This window comes from Lathamus discolor, chromosome 2 (genome assembly GCF_037157495.1).
Source record: "Lathamus discolor isolate bLatDis1 chromosome 2, bLatDis1.hap1, whole genome shotgun sequence".
Taxonomy (NCBI): domain Eukaryota; kingdom Metazoa; phylum Chordata; class Aves; order Psittaciformes; family Psittacidae; genus Lathamus; species Lathamus discolor.
In genome coordinates, this window is record NC_088885.1 from 159717170 (window position 1) to 159738386 (window position 21217).

The window sequence follows — 21217 nt, forward strand, 5'->3', positions numbered from 1 at the left end:
GCTTTGCTCCGCCTGCAACTGGACTGTCCCTTTGGTGGAGCACATAGCTTTGCACAGGGGAGTATCTGCGATGACAGGGAGCATCCTCCTGCCCTTATCTTCATCTGCTCCATCAGTCAAGGTGTGTTGGGGTAGAGGATCCCAACCACGATGGCAGACACCCTATCTACTTTTCCAGCAGTTTCCACAACTTTACAGCACCCTCAACTCCAGAAGGCTTCTACAGCCTCTGGGCAAGGTCTATGATACCTGAATATCCTGGTGGCTGCATCTGCTGACACCCTGCGAATCGCAGAATGACAGAGTGGTTTGGATTAGAAAGGACCTGGAGATCATCCAGTTCCAACCCCTGCCACGGGCAGGGACACCTTCCACTGGAGCAGCTTGCTCCAAGCCCCTGTGTCCAACCTGGCCTTGAACAAGGCCAGGGATAGAACACCTACAGCTTCCTTGGGCAGCCTGTTCCAGTGTTCACCACTCTCACAGGGAAGAACTTCTTCCTTATCTCCAACCTGAACTTCCCCTGTTTCAGTTTGAACCCATCACCCCTTGTCCTATCACTCCAGTCCCTGATGAAGAGCCCCTCTCCAGCATCCTTGGAGCCCCCTTCAGACACTGGAAGCTGCTCTGAGGTCTCCATGCAGCTTCTCTTCTCCAGGCTGAACAGCCCTGATGTTCTCAGCCTGGCTCCATACAGGAGGTGCTCCAGCCCTTGATCATCCTCATGGCCTCCTCTGGACCTGCTTCAACAGCTCCATGTCCTTATGTTGAGGACACCAGAACCGTGACACATGGAAAGAGGCAGGAAGCAGGAGCAGCATCACCACCATCACTTAACATTGATCCATCACAATTCCTCCCTGGCAACTCACTCAGCCCTCTCCTGGTGGCAAGAGGCTGTGTGAGGAGAGGACACCGCCTCCCCCCCACCCCCCCCAATGTCAATAGGAGCAAATGGGATTTAAGGCAAGCAAATGAGAGCCCTCCTGAGCCGTGCTCCTGTGAAGCAGAGGGAGATAAGGGGGAGGAGTGAAAAGGAGAATCCATAAATCTTCACCTCATTCACAATGATCCGGAGCTCTTATTAAGTAAATTAATTGAAGTTAATTTAACTCGATCATGACTCCCGATCACAGTGATTTACTGAGGGGGAAATTGCATTAGGAAAGGCCACACTCGCCAGATAGAAGAACGGAAGAGAATTAGATCCACTTAGCAATGGGAATTAATATGGAAATAGCAGGTGTAAATTTCACCTTATCAAGAGAGGGAAAATGATCTTCATAAATTTGGAGCAATGGCCCCCGAGTTGCTTATAAATCTATTTAAAACAAAAATATTACCAAAAGTGTGCTAAAATTAATTTCAAATATACTCCCATCTCTCGCCTTGGAGTCAAGTCAGCAGCAGGGGCAAGTTGCACGCAAGGCAGCAGGAAGGGGAGGACACAACTCATCACCCAAAGGATCAGCACCAGGTACCTCTGGACCTGCAGCAACTCTCCCTGTCACTCATGTCACAGAATCATGGAGTGGTTTGGGTTGGAAAGGACCTTAAGGTCATCCAGTTCCAACCTACTGCCATGGGCAGGGACACCTCACACTAGACCATGTCACCCAAGGCTCTGTTTAACCTGGCTTTGAACACTGCATGAGTTGGACACGGCTCCTGCCTAACATTTCTTGTGGCAGTGTATTCAATCTGAAAAGACCAGTGCTATGTAAAAACCCTTGCACATCGCCTTTGGACTTCCCCAAACCTGGATTTCATAGCAGGAACTTCCCCTTAGCAACAGTTAGAAACCACACTGGGACCAGCACTTGGCTGCAGCACCACCAGCTTTTGAGCATCGCACTTCTGGCTTAAGGTGAAAAGGATGTTAGAATCAATAGCTGACCATTCAGTATGATGAACACCCAGTGTCTAATCCAGTGCTGCAGCAATGCACAGTGTGTCCCACCACCACCAAAGCCCCCCCTTGATTAGACCAAAACAAAGCAAAGCAGCAAGAAAGCAGCTCCTGGCTCCTTGCTTGTTACAGCTCCAAGAGGATGCTATGAATGATGGAGAAAACCCTACAGGAGAAGCATTTGCCATGTGCTTCCTCCAGCCAGAGCAGATGATGGATCACACACCACAAAGGTAATAGGAGGCTGAGTAAGTGATTTATTGCTTCTTTAAAACATAATTGCTTTAATTGCTGATGGCATTTGATCAAGTTTTGTCTGGAAGCAGCTGGAAGATCCAAACTACATGATGTAGTGAAGTCAGAGATTAATACGGATAAAGTGACTCTACAAGTGAGAGCTTGCAGCCAATCCTGGTGGCATGAACAGGTTGTTTCTCTGCAGAATCACTACTCAGCTGAGCAAGAGCCATGACTCAGGCAGCTTGAGACTCCTGCTCTAATCCTACCTGAAGCTCCTGCCCTCCTCATCTCTCACTGCAGATCCTCCATCCGTCAACTATCCAGATCTGGAGTAACAAGCTACAAACCTGAGCCAAACAGTTGGAACACGAGTTGCATTCTACTAAGGCTGAACTTCACAGAAAGTAAAGACTGGTTTGGGTTGGAAGGGACCTTAAAGCTCATCCAGCTCCAACCCCTGCCACAGGCAGGGACACCTTCCACTAGAGCAGCTTGCTCCAAGCCTCGTCCAGCCTGACCTTGAATGTTTCCAAGGATAAGGCATCTACCACCTCTCTGGATAACCAAGGTAGGCATCTATTACAGCACTGGATTAAACACTTGCATCTGCAGCAGATCAAACTTGAGGTGGCAATGAGGAGCCTCTCTCCCTCCCTTACCACTGATGCCTGAAAGAGTTTTGCAGGTCAGGCTCATATATCAATGGGCAACAGTTTTGGGCACTGCCATGTCACAGTATGACACAGTGCACCCAGAGGAGCTGCGACTGCCCCACCCCTGGCAGCCAACAACAGGGGACAACCCACGGCATCCCCCAGCTCCTTAGGTTTGCTGCACTGGGATGGATAACAAGAAATCCATAATGGAGCAGAGCAGGCTCTGTTTGCCCAAAATGTTGCCTGTGACAGTGGCAAAGAAGCATCTTGGGAGGAGAAGTCATTCTCACTCTAAGGCTAGCCAGAGTCTTCTGCGTTATAACCAAAACCACCAGTTCTAATAGCACCTTTTTTAGAGCATCCATCACCATAATGATCTTTCTGCTTTCACACACAACTTCCAAGCTTTGTCTTGACATCAGAGATGTCCCCTGGTAACATCTCCACCAGCAAATGTGGCTGCAGCTCGCCTACAGCTGAAACACAGATGCCAGCATGACTGATTTAGGCTCAGACTCTAGGGTATTGCATCTTCCTTTGGTGACAACCTTCATCAGACGGGTAATGGCATGCCAAGTTATTTGCTCCAGAGCCAGGCTGATGTTCCATCCATCCACATAACCCAGGAAGAAGCAAGCTGTGCCTGCACCTACCTCCTGTGCAGATTTGAGGCCTCCAACATGCTTTCAATAAGCTCCTCTGTAGCACCAACGTACATAACACTATAAAGCAGAGGGAAGGTCTGGCCTGTCTATCTCCTAAAGAAGCAGCAACTTTGCTCAGGTCTGATGTTAAAAGTTGTTTTGAGTTTATTCTTACAGCTTATTTAATTGCTTCATGGAAACAATTCATTCCCATAGGGAATAAGTAGGAAGCCACAGGCTGTAGTAAAACTGTTGGCCACCAATATGGACTAGCATGATTCCTAATGGGATTTTACACCCTGAGTGAATAAACTCAGCTAAACAACTAGAGAAATTAAGTGATGAACACACAGTGGTAGTAACACAATAGCCAAGGGACGGAAGAATTACCTGGATGTCACGGGGCGCCTCATCTTCCAGTTGGGAATGGGGCTGCTGAAAGGCGATGAGGTTGCAGGCACCACATTCTTCTTCACTATCCTGTAGCGGGTCTTTATCACCTTGTTGGCTGGGGGGCTCCTGAGGAAGTGCAAGTTGGCTCCTACAAGAAAGCAAATGGAAAGAAGAGCTTGAAATTCAGGTGTGTGGGGGACCGAAGGGAACTCACCAACGTATGTCCTACACCAAACTCTAAGAACCATAAAAAGAGGGGGAAAAACAGGGTAAAAGACCCCTGGGGTGCATCAAGCATGGGACCACCATGTTTTATGACGACAGAAAGGCTCTGATGGACATAGGGTTGGCTTCACCAACCCAGCAGCGAAACTCTAACATGGATTCACCAACACCTTGATCCCCAACACTGGAACTGGATTTATGCATTGGGTTCAAGCTTAAACAGGGAGATTCAGGTTGGATACAAGGACAAAGTTCTTTACTGTGAGGATGGTGAGATACCGGAACAGGCTGCCCAAGGAAATTGTGCCTGCCCCATCCCTGGCAGTGTCCAAGGCCAGGCTGGATACAGGGGCTTGGAGCAAGCTGCTCTAGTGGAAGATGTCCCTGCTGCTGGCAGGGGTTGGAACTGTATGAGCATTAATTTCCCTTCCAACACAAACCAGTCTATGGTTCTATGACTGAATCATTCCCCTTCTCCTCCTGTTCCACACTGGTTTATTCTGCTGAATGTTTCATGCCATTAACACTTACACGTTTAATTCTGGTTTTCCTCCACTTGATGGCAAGTAATTTTTTGTGCAGCTTTAAGGAATGCATCTAATTGCCTGACTTTTATAACATACACTGTAACTGCCCAGATAATTAAAGCTGACACTCCGTGCTGAGACCAAGGCTTCTGGGTTTATCACTGATTTAAAGGGCCGGCTGTTATTCTTGGGGATGCTCTAATTATTAGAAGGTTGAGAGGGGAAAAGCAGAATCATTATTTCCCCTGGAAATGTTGGACCCATCCCCATGTCTGTCTTGGTAAAAGAAAGGAAAATCAGGATGTTTCCCAGGTAAAGGGGTAATCTGGATATACGCTGGAACTAGAAAAACAGGAATATCAAAAGGAGCATGACCAGCAGGTCAAAGGACGGGATCCTGCCCCTCTGCTCTACTTTGGTGAGACCCCACTTGCAGGACTGGGTGCAGTTCTGGGGTCCTCAGCATAAGAAGGACATGGAGCTGTTGGAGCAAGTCCAGAGGAGGCCACGAGGATGAGCAGGGAGGGGCTGGAGCACCTCCTGTATGGAGCCAGGCTGAGAACATTGGGGCTGTTCAGCCTGGAGAAGAGAAGCTGCGTGGAGACCTCAGAGCAGCTTCCAGTGTCTGAAGGGGGCTACAAGGATGCTGGAGAGGGACTCTTCATCAGAGGCTGGAGCAATAGGACAAGGGGTGATGGGTTCAAAGTGAAACAGGGGAAGTTCAGGTTGGAGATAAGGAAGAAGTTCTTTACTGTGAGGGTGCTGAGGCGCTGGCACAGGGTGCCCAGAGAAGCTGTGGCTGCCCCATCCCTGGCAGTGCTCAAGGCCAGGTTGGACACAGGGGCTTGGAACACCCTGCTCTAGTGGAAAGTGTCACTGCTCGTGGCAGGGGTTGGAACTGGATAAGCTTTAAGGCCCCTTCCAACCCAAAGCATTCTATGACTCAGATACCCATCGCTTTAGAAGTGGGAAAAGAAGAGAGGAAAGAAGACAGAAAGCAAACGGGTTAACAGGTTTTCACCACTGGTTCCCTGTCCTGGGACTTTTTATATCAGACTAAATTCTTCAGGGCAGCAACTTCACTATTGGGTTGGTTTCTAAAGCCCTTTGCAAGTTTTAAGCTCTAATTCCCATTCCAATTACTCTCAAGCCCTGGCAAAGTTGGAGCATTTTGCTTCAGAGAACTGTGTTTAGGACTGCAAAATGGGAACAGAAGGACAGATATGCAAACGCCTGCATGGCCCAACGCTGCACACACATGATGAAATCCCATCTACTGTGAGACTATGAGACCCTTTTTTAAGCCAGGAGGCATGGATGCATCCAGCCTCTCATGCTGGTCGATGAGAAAATGAACATGAGCCGGCTGCAGTGTGCGCTCGCAGCCCAGAAAGCCAACCGTATCCTGGGCTGCATCAAAAGCAGCGTGACCAGCAGGGCGAAGGAGGTGATCCTGCCCCTCTGCTCTGCTCTTGTGAGACCTCCCCTGGAGCATTGTGTGCAGTTCTGGTGTCCTCAACATAAAAAGGACATGGAACTGCTGGAACAAGTCCAGAGGAGGCCACGAGGATGAGCAGGGGACTGGAGCACCTCCCATATGGATACAGGCTGAGGAAGTTGGGGCTGTTCAGCCTGGAGAAGAGAAGGCTGCGTGGAGACCTCAGAGCAGCCTTCCAGTACCCGAAGGGGGCCTATAGGGATGAGGGGGAGGGTCTCTTCGTCAGGGACTGCAGTGACAGGACAAGGGGTAACGGGTTAAAACTTAAACAGGGGAAGTTTAGATTGGATCTAAGGAGGAAATTCTTTCCTGTGAGGGTGCTGAGGCACTGGAATGGGTTGCCCAGGGAGGTTGTGAGTGCTCCATCCCTGGCAGTGTTCAAGGCCAGGTTGGACGAATCCTTGTGTGGGATGGTTTAGTGAGAGGTGTCCCTGTCCATGGCAGGGGGGTTGGAACTGGGTGATCTTGAGGTCCTTTCCAACCCAAACCATTCTGTGATTCTATGATTCTATGATACAGCATCAACCACGTACCCAAAGCAGCTCTTTCACACCAGGATGGGATGAAAGCCACAACCCCCCTTCCTCCCCATACAGCACCAGCACAAGTTGACCCTTTCCCTCCACCTTCCAGAATTATTAAGCTGGGAATTCATGGAATTCATTATGAACATCATTTTGTTGCCCTTACACCAGCTTTACCTGCCACTCATCAGCCCAGAACCTCATCAAACTCCTGTTTGACACCGTCTCCTGCTCGCGCAAGCAATAGAGGTCCCAGATTGTTGAGCTTTAGAGGCATCCTCACCCCCCTTCCCTGCCCAAACAGGCTGGCACCTGGTAAACTCTATTCCCTGGAGGTAATTGGATGGTGTATTCATGCCGAAGCTGCTCTTCTGAAAGTGCCTGCATGCACAGCTCCAGCATTAACCACCTCCTCAAAGAGCCTCTCCGAAGAGCTCCGGTTGCTATTATTACTTGCTAGCTGAGGGGTTTTGTGTAGATAATCATGTTATTTAGACAGGATGTTGGTTTAATTCCCTTCATTACAGCCTCCCAGGGTTGTAATTTGGGTGGGTTTTTTTTTCCTCTCCTCCACATGATGTATTCCCCGTGGCACATTTCACTCAAATCAAACACTTTTGGCTTTTATTACAAACAATACCCCAGCGTCCCCCGTTATCAGCCCGGCGCACACACGCGGGCTCCTCGCACAGCTCCAGAGGTCAGGTCTAATGACTAATCGATCTCATTAGCTTTCCTAATTAAAAACTTTACTACCGCAATGGAAGACAAACTACAGCCAAAAAAAAAAAACCCACCCGCCCTGCTTGCATCATCTTGGAATGGGATATGAGCAGCATTTATCAGCCCAGGCTCCCGGCGCAATGGGACGCGCGCTGCTGAGGTCGGTGCTTTGTTCCGAGCTGTGCATCCCATGGGATCGCGGTAAAAATCACGGGGTAAACTCTAATCCTGAGCTGGAGGTGGGTAATTTGCTGCCAAAAGCTCTTGTCATGGTGCTGCGAGCTGATGGGAGTCCACCAGTGAATGCATCCCTTAGGAAAGGGGTTGAATGCAACGTGGATCCGTATCACAGAGGCACAGAATGGCTTGGGTTGGAAAGGACCTTGAAGTTCATCCAGTTCCAAACCCTACCATGGGCAGGGACACTGTCCACTAGAGCAAGTTGCTCCAAGTCCCATCTAGCCTGGCCTTGAATACTATGGCAGGCATCCTGCCCATGGCACGGGGGTTGAAACTAGATGATCTTAAGGTCCCTTCCAACCCAAACCAGTCTGGGATTCTATGATATCTGTTCTGTCTCCCCAAAAGGAATGAGGTTTTAACATCCAAAAGGGAGAGCTTTTCTCCAACCCCAACAGAAAGTGGAGAATGAAGAGCACTTGCAAGGAGGTTTCAACATAATAAAGTAAAACCTTTTGTAAAAACATGCATTTACCCCCCAAAAATGGAGGGCGGGAACACTGACCTGCTGCTACTTACTCCAAATCCTTCATCCCTATAAGCTCTCATTAAGTCATAATCATAGAAACATAGAATCATGGAACAGTTTGTGTTGGAAGGGACCTTAAAGCTCATCCAGCTCCAACCCCCTGCCATGGGCAGGGACCCCTTCCACTAGAGCAGCTTGCTCCAAGCCCCTGTGTCCAACCTGGCCATGAGCACTGCCAGGGATGGGGCAGTCACAGCTTCTCTGGGCACCCTGTGCCAGCGCCTCAGCACCTTCATAATCCTCACCTTCTGCCAAAAAATGAGCAGAGGGGAGGTGGACATTAACTAATTTTGCCTGTTTCTCAACTAAACCAGGTCCACCAGTCCCAGTCCTGGCACACAGGCAGTGGGGAACGTTGCACCCTGAGCCTGCGTGACTGTGCTGTTACAGCAGCTCTCAGCATCCTCAACCACCCAAGCACTAACAGGCACGTGTCCAAATCCATGAGGCAAAAGCAAGATGCTGCTGCTCCGGGTGGATGAGGGAATGTGCGGTAGTGGTGGAGTAAATCCTGCCCACCTACTGCTGGGAGAAGGGAAGCTGAATAAGCAAGGTCCTACACCTGGGTCGGAGCAATCCCAGGCACAGCTACAGACTGGGCAAAGAGATTCAGAGCGGCCCTGCAGAGAAGGACTTGGGGGTGCTGGTCGATGAGAAAATGAACATGAGCCGGCTGCAGTGTGCGCTCGCAGCCCAGAAACCAACCGTATCCTGGGCTGCATCAAAAGGAGCGTGACCAGCAGGGCGAAGGAGGTGATCCTGCCCCTCTGCTCTGCTCTCGTGAGACCTCACCTGGAGCATTGTGTGCAGTTCTGGTGTCCTCAACATAAAAAGGACATGGAACTGCTGGAACAAGTCCAGAGGAGGCCACGAGGATGATCAGGGGCTGGAGCACCTCCCGTATGAAGACAGGCTGAGGAAGTTGGGGCTGTTCAGCCTGGAGAAGAGAAGGCTGCGTGGGGACCTCAGAGCAGCCTTCCAGTACCTGAAGGGGGCCTATAGGGATGCTGGGGAGGGACTCTTTGTCAGGGACTGTAGTGACAGGACAAGGGGTAACGGGTTAAAACTTAAACAGGGGAAGTTTAGATTGGATCTAAGGAGGAAATTCTTTCCTGTTAGGGTGGTGAGACCCTAGAATCGGTTGCCCAGGGAGGCTGTGAGTGCTCCATCCCTGGTAGTGTTCAAGGCCAGGTTGGATGAAGCCTTGTGTGGGATGGTTTAGTGTGAGGTGTCCATGTCCATGGCAGGGGGGTTGGAACTGGATGATCTTGAGGTCCTTTCCAACCCTAACTATTCTATGATTCTATGATTTCAGAGTGCATATACTCAAAGCCAAGAACCACAGAATCAGGGACTATCAGGTTGGAAGGGACCTCAAGGATCACCTGGTCCAACCTTTCTAGGAAAGCATGACCTAGGCTAGATGGACCAGCACCCTGTCCAGCTGGATCTTAAAGGTGCCCTGCACTGGTGAATCCACCACTTCATGGGGAGATTATTCCAGTGGCTGATTGCTCTCACTGGGAAACATTTTCCTCCTGTGTCGAACTGGAATCTCCCCAGCAATAACTTGTGCCCATCAGCCCTTATCTATCCCATGTGTCTCCTTGTAAAAAGGACTCTTCATCATCTTTGTAGCCACACTTTAACTACTGGAACATGGGGGTAAGGCCTCCCCTGAGCCTTCTTTTCTCAAAGGTGAACAAGCGCAGCTCTCTCAGCCTTTCCTCCATTTCCCAGTCCTTGGATCACCTTTGTGGCCCTTCTCTGGACCCTCTCCAGCCTGTCCACATCTTCTTTGCATAGCAGGGACCAAAACTGAACACGGTAACAAGAGATTATTACTGCTTCTAGAAAAGGGTATGGGATAGGAAAAGCTTCCCAAATGGACACACAAATGAGGCAGAAATGGGAAAAGACCTACAGTAATCAGTGCTGTGGGCCATGATATGACCTGGGTCCTATCAGGTCTCCCACCCTCCATCAATATACCTCCCATGTATGAGTCTCTGCTGGGGCACACCAGACACTGGCAGCTCCATCCCAAGCTGCTGCCACTGCTGCTGTTCAATCCCATTCCAAGGCGAGCCCAGGAAGCTGTGAGTGACAGGTACATTGATCTTCCAGCACTTGGAAGCGAGACGGGAGCAGGAACGAATGCAAATTGAGGAGCAGAAGCTGCATCTCTCATAGGATGCCAGTATTGTCCCCAGCTCCAGAGAAGACCTTTGGGATGCAGAGCAATGCAAAGGGGTCACCCTATGGGACCCTTCTGACCCAGTCACAGCGAGTCCACCAAGAACAAAAGCAAATCAGAGGCCAAACCCCACCGATAAATCAGAGTTGCTGTTTCAAAGACAGGTATTAGGAAGAATAATAAAGAATAAAGAATACATGTGCAAAGGACGCCACCAACGTGCCCTAACTCCTGATACAGGCTCTGATGCTAGCAGAGGTAGACTCAAAACCAAAGCAGATCCAAAAAGGACTGAAAATCTCTGCTCAAGGGTATTCTAAAGACGAACACTTTCTAACATGAAGATGAATCCCACAAACACTCTTGCTAAAGGATTTGCTCCAGGCCTGGGAGTAAAGATCCAGCAAAACCCACCATTATGTCTCCCTCATCTCCCAGAACAAACAAGTTTTGGACCTACCCAACTGTCCTGGGTTCAGCATTAGCAGTCATTTTTCTCCTTCTTAGTAGCTGGTGCAGTGCTGTGGTTTTGGGAACAGCGCTGATAACACCGATGGTTTTAGTTGCTGCTCAGTGATGTTTGTTCTGACCAAGGACTTTGTGAGCCTCATGCTCTGCCAGGGAGGAGGGGAAGCCAGGAGGAAGCAGTGAGGGGACACCTGACCCAAACTGACCAAAGAGGTGTTCCATACCACAGCACGTCATGCCCACGATGTAGAACTGGAGGCAGTTATCCAGAAGGGCTAGATCACTGCTCGGTTGGGCTGGGTATCGGTCGGTGGGTGGTGAGTGGCTGTATTCTCTTCCCTTGTTATTTCCCTTATCATTACTATTATTGGCGGTAGCAGCAGTGATCTGTGTTATACCTTAGTTACTGGACCGCTCTTATCTCAACCCATGGGAGTTGCATTCTTTTGATTCTCCTCCCCATCCCTCCAGGAGCAGGAGGGGAGGAAGAGAGGGGAGTGAGCGAGCAGCTGCGTGGTAGCTGGCCTTAAACCACGACACCAAGTCATGCATGGACATTTCAAGAGTTATATTAACAGATCACAGAATGGTTTGGGTTGGAAGGGACCTTAAGGCTCATCCAGCTCCACCCCGTGCCATGGGCAGGGACCCCTTCTACTGGAGCAGCTTGCTCCAAGCCCCTGTGTCCAACCTGGCCTTGAGCACTGCCAGGGATGGGGCAGCCACAGCTTCTCTGGGCACCCTGTGCCAGCGCCTCAGCACCCTCACAGGGAAGAGCTTCTGCCTTATACCCAGCCTCACATCAAATGACCTTGCAATGGGGATGTATCTGTGGATGAACCAGGATAAAGTTTCTTTCCTGCACTTACACTCCAAAGCAAACCATTTTGGTGTCCCCATCACACCACAGGCACCTGCAAGACACCAGCCCTGAGCCTCATGATACCTTTTATTCTGGCTACCAACTTGGGCAAGTCCCCAGACTTAACAAAAGGCTCTAGGAATTACTGTAATACTGTTAGGAATCGAGTGTGAAAGCAGGCACTAGTGTTAGGGGATGATTATCTCGGAGCGTGTTCAATATGTTCCCACAGAATGGCACAGCAAGAGGTTAATTATATTGCGACTGGAATCCGCTTCCAAAAGGCCCATCCTTGGCTTGAAGAGGGGAATTGAATTTTCACACTCATTCAGTTCCCAGCTCTTTCAAGAGCAATGGCTATTTATGCCAGAATGGAAATGATGGCTTATGAGCATCAACTGCTGTTTAATAGGACATAAATCCAATTGATCAGAAGTGCTCTACCTGTAAACCCAAGCAAGACTGCTGTTTCAGGCTGTAAGAGTCACAGAGGACAATGGAAGCACAGGTTTTGCAGCTGGAATGCTTGAAGGGGCTCTGAACCCATTGCAGTGGTTGCTCAGCACGGCAGCAGCTTCCACTGGGAATATTTGGGGAATTAACTCCAAATCTGCTTTGCTGATTCCTTTATGCTGAAGGGACCGCAGGCAAAGATGAAGTTAACAGAAGCCATAAGGCACCACACTGCACCGAACAGGGAGAATGTAAGGAAATACCTGTTTTCATAGGATCAGGGATTGGAAGGGACCTTAAAGCTCATCCAGTTCCAACCCCTGCAACAGGCAGGGACACCTTCCATTGGAGCAGGGTGCTCCAAGCCCCTGTGTCCAACCTGGCCTTGAGCACTGCCAGGGATGGGGCAGCCACAGCTTCTCTGGGCACCCTGTGCCAGCGCCTCAGCACCCTCACAGGGAAGAGCTTCTGCCTAAGAGCTCATCTCAGTCTCCCCTCGGGCAGGTTCAAGCCATTCCCCTTGGCCTGTCCCTACAGGCCCTTGTCCCAAGCCCCTCTCCAGGTTTCCTGTAGCCCCTTTAGGCACCGGAGCTGCTCTAAGGTCTCCCCTTCCCACAGCAGAGGGGCAGGATCCCCTCCCTGAGCTGCTGCTCACGCTCTAGGGGTGCAGCCCAGCACACGGGGTGGGTCTGGGCTCAAGTACACACTGAAGCTGGTTCGGGATGCTTCAGATGCCCTGAAGCAGAACACAGATTATATTTATACTGGGATTACTTTAAAGGCTGTTAGACAGGAAGGAAGCTGAGAGTACCAACAAAGGAAGAAGCAGCATCTCTCACTCCCTGTTTAGAATCAATCCAAAGGTTTAGGAAAGCCCCGTCAAGCGTGGAGATGGCATGGGGGAACCAGGCGATCCCTTGGCTGTTGAGAAGAAGAGAGAGCGTGGAGGAAAGCATCTGGAGAAGCTGGGGACTGCAGCGAGGAAACACTGTCAGCAAGTGTGACAGGGGAGAAGGGGAGGCAGCAGAAAGGAAAGAAGCAGGCGTGAAAGTCAGAGAGCTCCAAGAAAATCCCCAGGAAAATGCTGCTGGAAAAGATACCCAGGATCAGCATCCTGAAAGTGGAATTCCTGCAGTCACCTTTCAGCCCACTGTGGCTGAAGAAGTTTGAGAGAAGGAAACCACACAGCATCACACAAGGTTGCTGATTCCCTTTTGAAATCAGGGAGCAGGATCTCAATACCTGTTAGCCGGGAATCATGATTCATAGTGTACATCTGCATGCACATTCACATAGCTCAGCTCCCTCTCTGATCAACCCATCCATCTGGTCTGTCCATCCATCCATCCATCCATCCATCCATCCATCCATCTATCCATCCATCCCCTCTATGACCCATCTACCAACACAGAGCAATAGGGGTGTTTTCCTACGGAAAGCACCATTACCAGTTTGTCTACTGATCATGTACAACACTTCTGGTGGTTCAACAAGTAGGACTTTTTACAGGGAATGAGGAAAAATGCACACTTCAATCCTACAAGCACTTGCGAGCAGCACAGCAAGTGTCTGCTCCTCCCCACCCCAGACACAGGCTGCATTTCCATCCTCATTTCCATCCACAGCTGAGATGCTGCATATAAAGAATCATGGAATGGTTTGTGTTGGAAGGGAGCTGAAAGCTCATCCAGCTCCAACCCCTGCCATGGGCAGGGACACCTTCCACTAGAGCAGGGTGCTCCAAGCCCCTGTGTCCAACCTGGCCTTGAGCACTGCCAGGGATGGGTCATTCACCACTTGTTGGATCTGGTTGCTTTGGGTTTCTATTGGAGCACCAAACTAAAGATGCACAGGGCCAGCACCTCCATTTAGGAAAGGTATTTGGTAACAACTCACAAGCAGAGCAGCCTGGACAGAGTCCTCAGTGATGCTTCTGGAAGTCACCATAAGCCCTACAGCAGCCAAACCAGCACAGCACAAAAACCCAGCCAGCAGAAAACTTTCTGCTTGTGCCTCTGTGAGTAAAACTCCCCTGGACCACAGCACTGGGGAGCTTTTATGTGTTTGTTTTTTATCCCACTAAAAGGCATTTAAATCTTGCACCTACTGCTGAAGATGCATGATGTGTGTCTCCTGGACCTGGAGAGACTAACACTGATTTAATACACAGAGATCTTTACTCAGGATTGGTAGCCCATTACACACTGGTAGTCAGCACGTTGTACATCACAGCCTGTGCTCCCCTTCTTCCAGCTAGCAGGAAACCATCTGGTTACTCACAGGGGTTTGCATCCCTTATAGTAAGGATTAACTTTTCCAACTGAACTCCACTGGGAAAGGACTGGGAATACAGCCATGTGCTGCAGCATCTCCATTCCTCCATCATAAAGATAAGGGTGGCTCCATGAGGATTGTCACCACACTGAAGCCTGCATTGGAAGTGAAGTGGGATGGAAATCACTTCCCAAAGTCTAGACCCACCAAGTGCTTCCTCCACAGCTCCCTGCTTGCTTGGGATGCTCAATGGCTTTCAAATGAATTTTGGCTGCAACCAAATCTGCAAACACTGAATGAGGTGCAGGAAATAGGTGATGGCCACAGCACTATCACACACAGCAGCAAGTCAGAAGAACATATATCCCCATAGTGGCTGCCTTTATGGTCTCTAGTCCAAACACCCAGTTACTCTACAGCAATCGCTCTACAGTTTCAATACCAATATTCAAACTGCAACAGAAATGCTGGAAAACATCTGGATTTATTCTCTCCAATCCCAAAGCATAGGGAAAGGCAGAGATGGATGGATTCTGTGATAGATGGATGTGATCAGCAGGTCAAAGAAGGTGATCCTGCCCCTCTACTCTGCTCTTGTGAGACCTCCTGGAGCACTGAGCGCAGTTCTGGTGTCCTCAGCATAAGAAGGACATGGAGCTGTTGGAGCAGGTCCAGAGGAGGCCACGAGGATGACCAGGGGCTGGAGCACCTCCCATATGAAGACAGGCTGAGAACATTGGGGCTGTTCAGCCTGGAGAAGACTCCAGGGAGACTTTCTTGTGGCCTTTCAATAATTAAAGGGGCCTATAAAAAAGATGGGGAGACACTTTTTAGCAGGGCCTGTTGGGATAGGATGAGGCATGGTTTTAAACTAAAAGAGGGGAGATTCAGATTAGATATAAGGAAGAAATTCTTTACAATGAGGTTGGTAAAACACTGGCACCGGTTGCTCAGAGAGGTGGTGGCTGCCCCATCCCCCGGACACATTCAAGGCCAGGCTGGATGTGGTTCTGAGCAACCTAGTTGAAGATTCAAGGTCGGGTTGGACAGAGCCTTGGGCAACATGGTGTAAGCGTGAAGCATCCCTGCCCATGGCAGGGGTTGGAACTGGATGATCTTAAGGTCCTTTCCACCCCAAACCATTCTATGCTTCTATGATCCTGCTGCTGAGAAGCCCCACAGTGGTCCCATCCAAACACCACAGGGGCAATGGAGCCTGCTGAGGATGAGGAGCCACCACATTACCCACCTCTCCACCGGCATCAGGGAGAGGTGGTCATGCTTAACGCGCTAAGCACACTTTTCCCAGCCACAGCCCACAGTAAAGAGCCCGAATGGGTCTCCAGAGCCCTTGTTCCAACACAACCCTTATTATTATAACAAAAGAGGGTGGTGGGGTTTTTCTCTCCCCCCCCTCTTCCTTCAGGGAATGATTATTAATGTGATTCCAGGAGCTGGGTCCATTCCTCTAAATGAGAGCGGGATGGCAGGAGGAAGGCTGATAAATGCCCTCCTCCCCCCGGCCTCGCGGCAGGAGCTGCCAGGGCTCCTGGTTCTAACAAGCTGCAGATGGAAGACGACTGGAATAACAAAGTATGAATTTTTATGAGTCTAATAAATCACTCCACTGCTTTTTTTTTTCCCCTCCTCTTGATCGTTTTCAGCACTTCAGACACTTGGAAAAACCCCGGCTCTAATCAAATGGGTTCACAGATCCCGTGTTCACGCCTCGCCGGGGCACGCACAGAGGTGGCTCTGCTAAGGGAAACGACAGCGAGCGTTTGGCACTAAGGAAATCCATTTGCATTCCAGCTTTGGGATTGAGTTCATTGATTTGGACTTAATTTAACAAGGAGAAATTTGAATCCTTTAGGTATTCCCCCTCCCTTAGAGCTGCTTCTCAAACTTTGCACCACCAGGTAAACCTTTCCTAACTAACACCACCCAGTTAAACCTTTCCTAACTATCCAGTTAAAAAGCCCCTGACCTGACTCTGGCATCAGCAGAGAAACTTGGATGAACTCTGTGAGAACAGAGGAAAACTTTGCAGGCAGAGGGTTTATTAACATCTCTTTCATTCACTTTTCTATAGTGCTGCAGAAAGCAGGCGACGGAAAGGCTCCAAAGCCATCAAGAAACAAAAGGGTTCAACTTCAAGTTGAGGATGAGCACGTTTGTTGAAGGAAGTATGTGCTACGAGGCCTGATGAGGACCATGGTGAGGGGAAGAAAGAATCAACACTTTGCTTTCCTTACCAAAAAAAGCTACTCCTGAAACCCCCAGGACAGTGATTACCAGAGGAGAACAGAGGCCAAGTCAGACACATCATGGTGTGGTTACACAGGGGAGAAGACAACCATTGCTCCCCACGGGTCTGTAATCCCTCAGGACCAAGCACAGGAATGCAACCTGCAGCTCCAGGAACTTTGAAGCCTGGAAAACAACATCCTTGTGGCAGACGCAGCGATCCGCACCAGTGCTGATGGCAAACCTCCATCCCACCATACCAATAGCATCCTGAGCCTTGATGCTTTAACCCCTGAAGGAGGAAGAGCAAGTTAGCTGGGAAACCTGTTGTTTCGTAGGATGGTTTAGGTTGGAAAGGACCTTAAGCTCATCCAGTTCCAACCCCCTGCCATGGGCAGGGACACCTTCCACTGGAGCAGCTTGCTCCAAGCCGTTGTGTCCAACCTGGCCTTGAGCACTGCCAGGGATGGGGCAGCCACAGCTTCTCTGGGCACCCTGTGCCAGCGCCTCAGCACCCTCACAGTAAAGAACTTCTTCCTTATCTCCAACCTGAACTTCCCCTGTTCCAGTTTGAACCCATCACCCCTTGTCCTATCACTCCAGTCCCTGATGGAGAGCCCCTCTCCAGCATCCTTGCAGACCCCCTCCAGACACTGGAAAGCTTTTCCATCATCCTCATCCTCCCGCAGCCTTTTAATCCATTCCCTCTGTTGTTTTTTTTTCCCCCTGCTTTTCATTTGCTTTTCCAGCACAGCGCTGCATCAGGGAGGGAATTCATCTTTGACAAACATTTACCGATTATCAAATCACAACTGCAGCTGCAGACAGGGGCAATAAGTCACTTGAAGCAACCGTCCCTATTGTAGGCTGAGGAGTTTGGGCAGCTCCTCGATGACAAATCACTCCTGTCAAAGCCGCGTGTTCCCTGGCGCTCCGAACCCGTGTTCTCTTGTTGTTCCACGCTACCTGGTGTTTAATGACAACACTGTCAGACTAAGACGAAGCCTCGATGCTGTGGACTGTCAAAGCCCTATTAGAGGGAAGATTGAGACCCTGCTCTTCTTAAACTCACTCAAGCAACACAACCCACGAGTTTTTCTAATTATGGTGCGAGAGCCATCGATCGCGCGCTGACACCAAACCTCTCCGTATGAAATGGGAGTAGTTTGCTGGGTGACACTTGCTATAGATTATTGGGGGTGGGTTGGTTTCCCCCCCACACACCTCCTTTTAGCCAGAGCCTAGGATGGATGGGAAGGAAGAACAGGAAAGTCTACGCTTTCACTTAGGTGACTTTGTAATCCTGGATCTTTTATGTCAAAGCAACTTTGGGGAGTTTGATGCTTGTAGGATGCTTCCCTGGTTGGGAAAACCAACCTGCCTGCTCCAACTCACACATCTCCGAGCACACAAGCCCTACTTAGACCATCCCAATAAGTATCGAACACCAGGATGACCAACCTGGAGAAGAGAAGCTGCGTGGAGATCTCAGAGCAGCTTCCAGTGTCTGAAGGGGGCTACAGGGATGCTGGAGAGGGGCTCTTCATCAGGGACTGTAGCAATAGGACAAGGGGTGATGGGTTCAAACTGGAACAGGGGAAGTTCAGGTTGGAGATGAGGAAGAAGTTCTTTACTGTGAGGGTGCTGAGGCACTGGCACAGGGTGCCCAGAGAAGCTGTGACTGCCCCATCCCTGGCAGTGCTCAAGGCCAGGTTGGACACAGGGGCTTGGAGCACCCTGCTCCAGTGGAAGGTGGCAGGGGTTGGAACTGGATGAGCTTTAAGGTCCCTCCCAACCCAAGCCAGTCTGGGATTTACTTCTCCAAGACCATGAGTAAACTGGGTTTTTGTAAAGGAAACGATAAAGGTTCTTTGTACAAACCTGTACTGAGCATGTGGGACTCCTACACCTCACCTGAAATCTTTCATTCCTTGATCTTAACCCATCACAGAGCAGCACAGGGTTTCTCATAGCAGATTAGAACGGGAGGCCATATACTCATGATCTTAAACTCGTCCAGTTTTAGTTCATGGCCACTGCTCCTCACCCTGTTGCTGAGCACCACTGAAAAGAGTCTGGCACCATCCCCGCAGCACCAACCTTTGAGATACTGATCTTCATTGATAAGATCCCCTTCTCAGCCATCTCTTCTCTAAACTAAACAGGCCCAATATCTCCTCATAAAGAGATGCTCCAGACACCTCATCATCCCTGCGGCTTCCGCTGGACCCTCTCCGGCAGCTCTTGGTCTTTCTTGTACTGAGGAGCCCAGAACAGGAACGAAACACTGGAGGCAACAGCATCTTTTATGACTCCAAACCTCCAGCAATGCCTCTAATAAACACCTCATCTCCTAAACTCTGAGTGACAGCGAGCAGAGAGCTCCCCTTGTACCATCCTTGGGATCATCCAGGGATGTCAGTGTGGGAGAGGGAGAGAACAAGAAATCTCACTTCTACCTCCAAGTTTGACAAGTGATTCTAGACAGGGGTGATATCGCATCAAATACAGAATACTTGATACATTCTCATTTCCCTTCCGAGGCTGTCAGGTAATGCTGTTACTGACAGCACTACAGGGGTGTTCTGTAGTCTGAGGGAAAAGGGCATGTGCTCCGCTTGTTATTAAACCAAAGACATGTTTCAGATGGAGAAAGAGCAACTTTAGATGGAGAAACAGCTACTCTCCACCTCCACCCACAAATAAACCCTCTGGGTAGGAGTCCTGCATAACTCCATACATCATGCAAGCGGCATGGAAGCCAAGTTCACCACATGGTGCCCTTGGAAACTCCCCAGCACAAATCCAGAGCTGGAATCACCGGGAGCTCTGGGTCTCCTTTCACCACCCAAGCGACCACGCTTCCCCCTCACCCTTAGAGGGATAACTTTACAGTGAAGAGGACTCAAATGCCAGGAGGACTTTGCTGTGGGTTAAGTGTGACCACATCATTTCTAATAATATCCACCAGAGTCACAGCTCGGTGGTGGTTCCCAAACTACCATGTGAGGCCATTGGATCAAGCTCCTGGCCATGCAAGGAGTCGCACCAAGCCTTGTCCTCGAGCACAGCGCCTGCACACAAGGGATGAGGACCCATACCCTGACCCAGGCCAGGCACTACCATCAGATCTTGATGTTGGAAGGAAGATGAACACAAGAGGGATGTGGAGCTGTTGGAGTGAGTCCAGAGGAGGCCACGGTGATGCTGTGAGGGCTGGAGCAGCTCTGCTCTGGATCCAGGCTGAGAGAGCTGGGCTGGGGCAGCCTGGAGAAGAGAAGGCTCCTGAAGGGGAGACCTGAGAGCAGCTCCAGTGCCTAAAGGGGCTCCAGGAAACCTGGAGAGGGGCTTGGGACAAGGGCCCGTAGGGACAGGCCAAGGGGAATGGCTTTAACCTGCCAGAGGGGAGACTGAGATGAGCTCTTAGGCAGAAGCTGTTCCCTGTGAGGGTGCTGAGGCACTGGCACAGGGTGCCCAGAGAAGCTGTGGCTGCCCCATCCCTGGCAGTGTTCAAGGCCAGGTTGCACACAGGGGCTTGGAGCAAGCTGCTCCAGTGGAAGGTGTCCCTGCCCATGGCAGGGGTTGGAACTGGATGATGGAACTGGAGCCAGGGATGGAGCATCCACAACTTCCTTGGGCAGCCTCAAGAACTTCACGAGGGAGAATTAGCAAAAAGGAAATACAGGAAAGGATTCCAAAGGGAAATGATGGTATCCCTGTTTCCTTCCAGAATAGAAGCAGGTCAAGAAACACTGACCATTTTATAGGTAGAGAGCAAATAGTTTCTCTTTGTGTTGGATAAATCAATAATGAAGATCATTAAAGTTGAAGGAGTCTTCCCGTAAAGCCCTTCATTCCTTGCTATCCCATTCCTGCACTTGGGGAAGGTCACATGGAGAGAAACCCAAGGTGTCAACTTCCCAGGACGAGGAACATTCGATCCAGGAACAGAAATCAAAGCAGGGCCAGAAATGCCACCAGATACCGATGCCAGGGAGGAAAACCTGCAGGAACCTGTTGTAAACCTGCCAGGTCTCCAGTTCAGCAGTAAACATGGTCTGAAACCTCTCCTCTGACAAGTATTTATGGGAGGATGGGGATTCCTAAAGCCAAGCAGGAATTTGCACCACCTTCCTGCAGCCTTATGGGAGAAAACAGTGCAGTCAGGAGCAAAAGTATCTCAGCCAGGCTCTGTTCAGCGGTGAGGACAAGCACGGGACATGGTGAGATGCTCTGCTTGCATCTCACCAGCATTAGGATGTTGTCATGACCAACCTGCACCCGATGTAGAAGCAATCTGTTTGTCTTTGAAATCTGCATTGTACAGGACAATCCAGTTCAGATTTAGTATTTTCATCAAGAGGCTGGGGGTGGTTCTGAACATTTGGACAGAAGCAGGTTTGGGAATGATGCCAGGAAGAAGAAACTGGTGAGAAATCGCCCAAACCAGCATCATCTAAAGCAGCAGATTCAAGACCTCTGCTCCCCAGTATGGATTTTTTGCCCATTCTGTAGCTCTCAGTTGAGTCTTTTCAACTTGTGAATCCCAACAAGTCACGAAAGACAGAGGCCAGGACAACTTATATACAGTGACAACCATCACCGAGT

General features: G+C 50.0%; 1 protein-coding gene across 3 annotated transcripts in view; it reads right to left on the reverse strand.

Annotated features, from left to right (window-relative positions):
• Window positions 1–21217, reverse strand: part of ZC3H3 (zinc finger CCCH-type containing 3) — a 165152-nt gene that overhangs the window by 92257 nt on the left and 51678 nt on the right. For all 3 annotated transcript variants that reach the window (XM_065669073.1, XM_065669072.1, XM_065669071.1), the window contains exon 4: window positions 3840–3990. In XM_065669073.1, the coding sequence (XP_065525145.1) occupies window positions 3840–3990 (151 nt within the window). The remainder of the gene's footprint in view (window positions 1–3839; window positions 3991–21217) is intronic.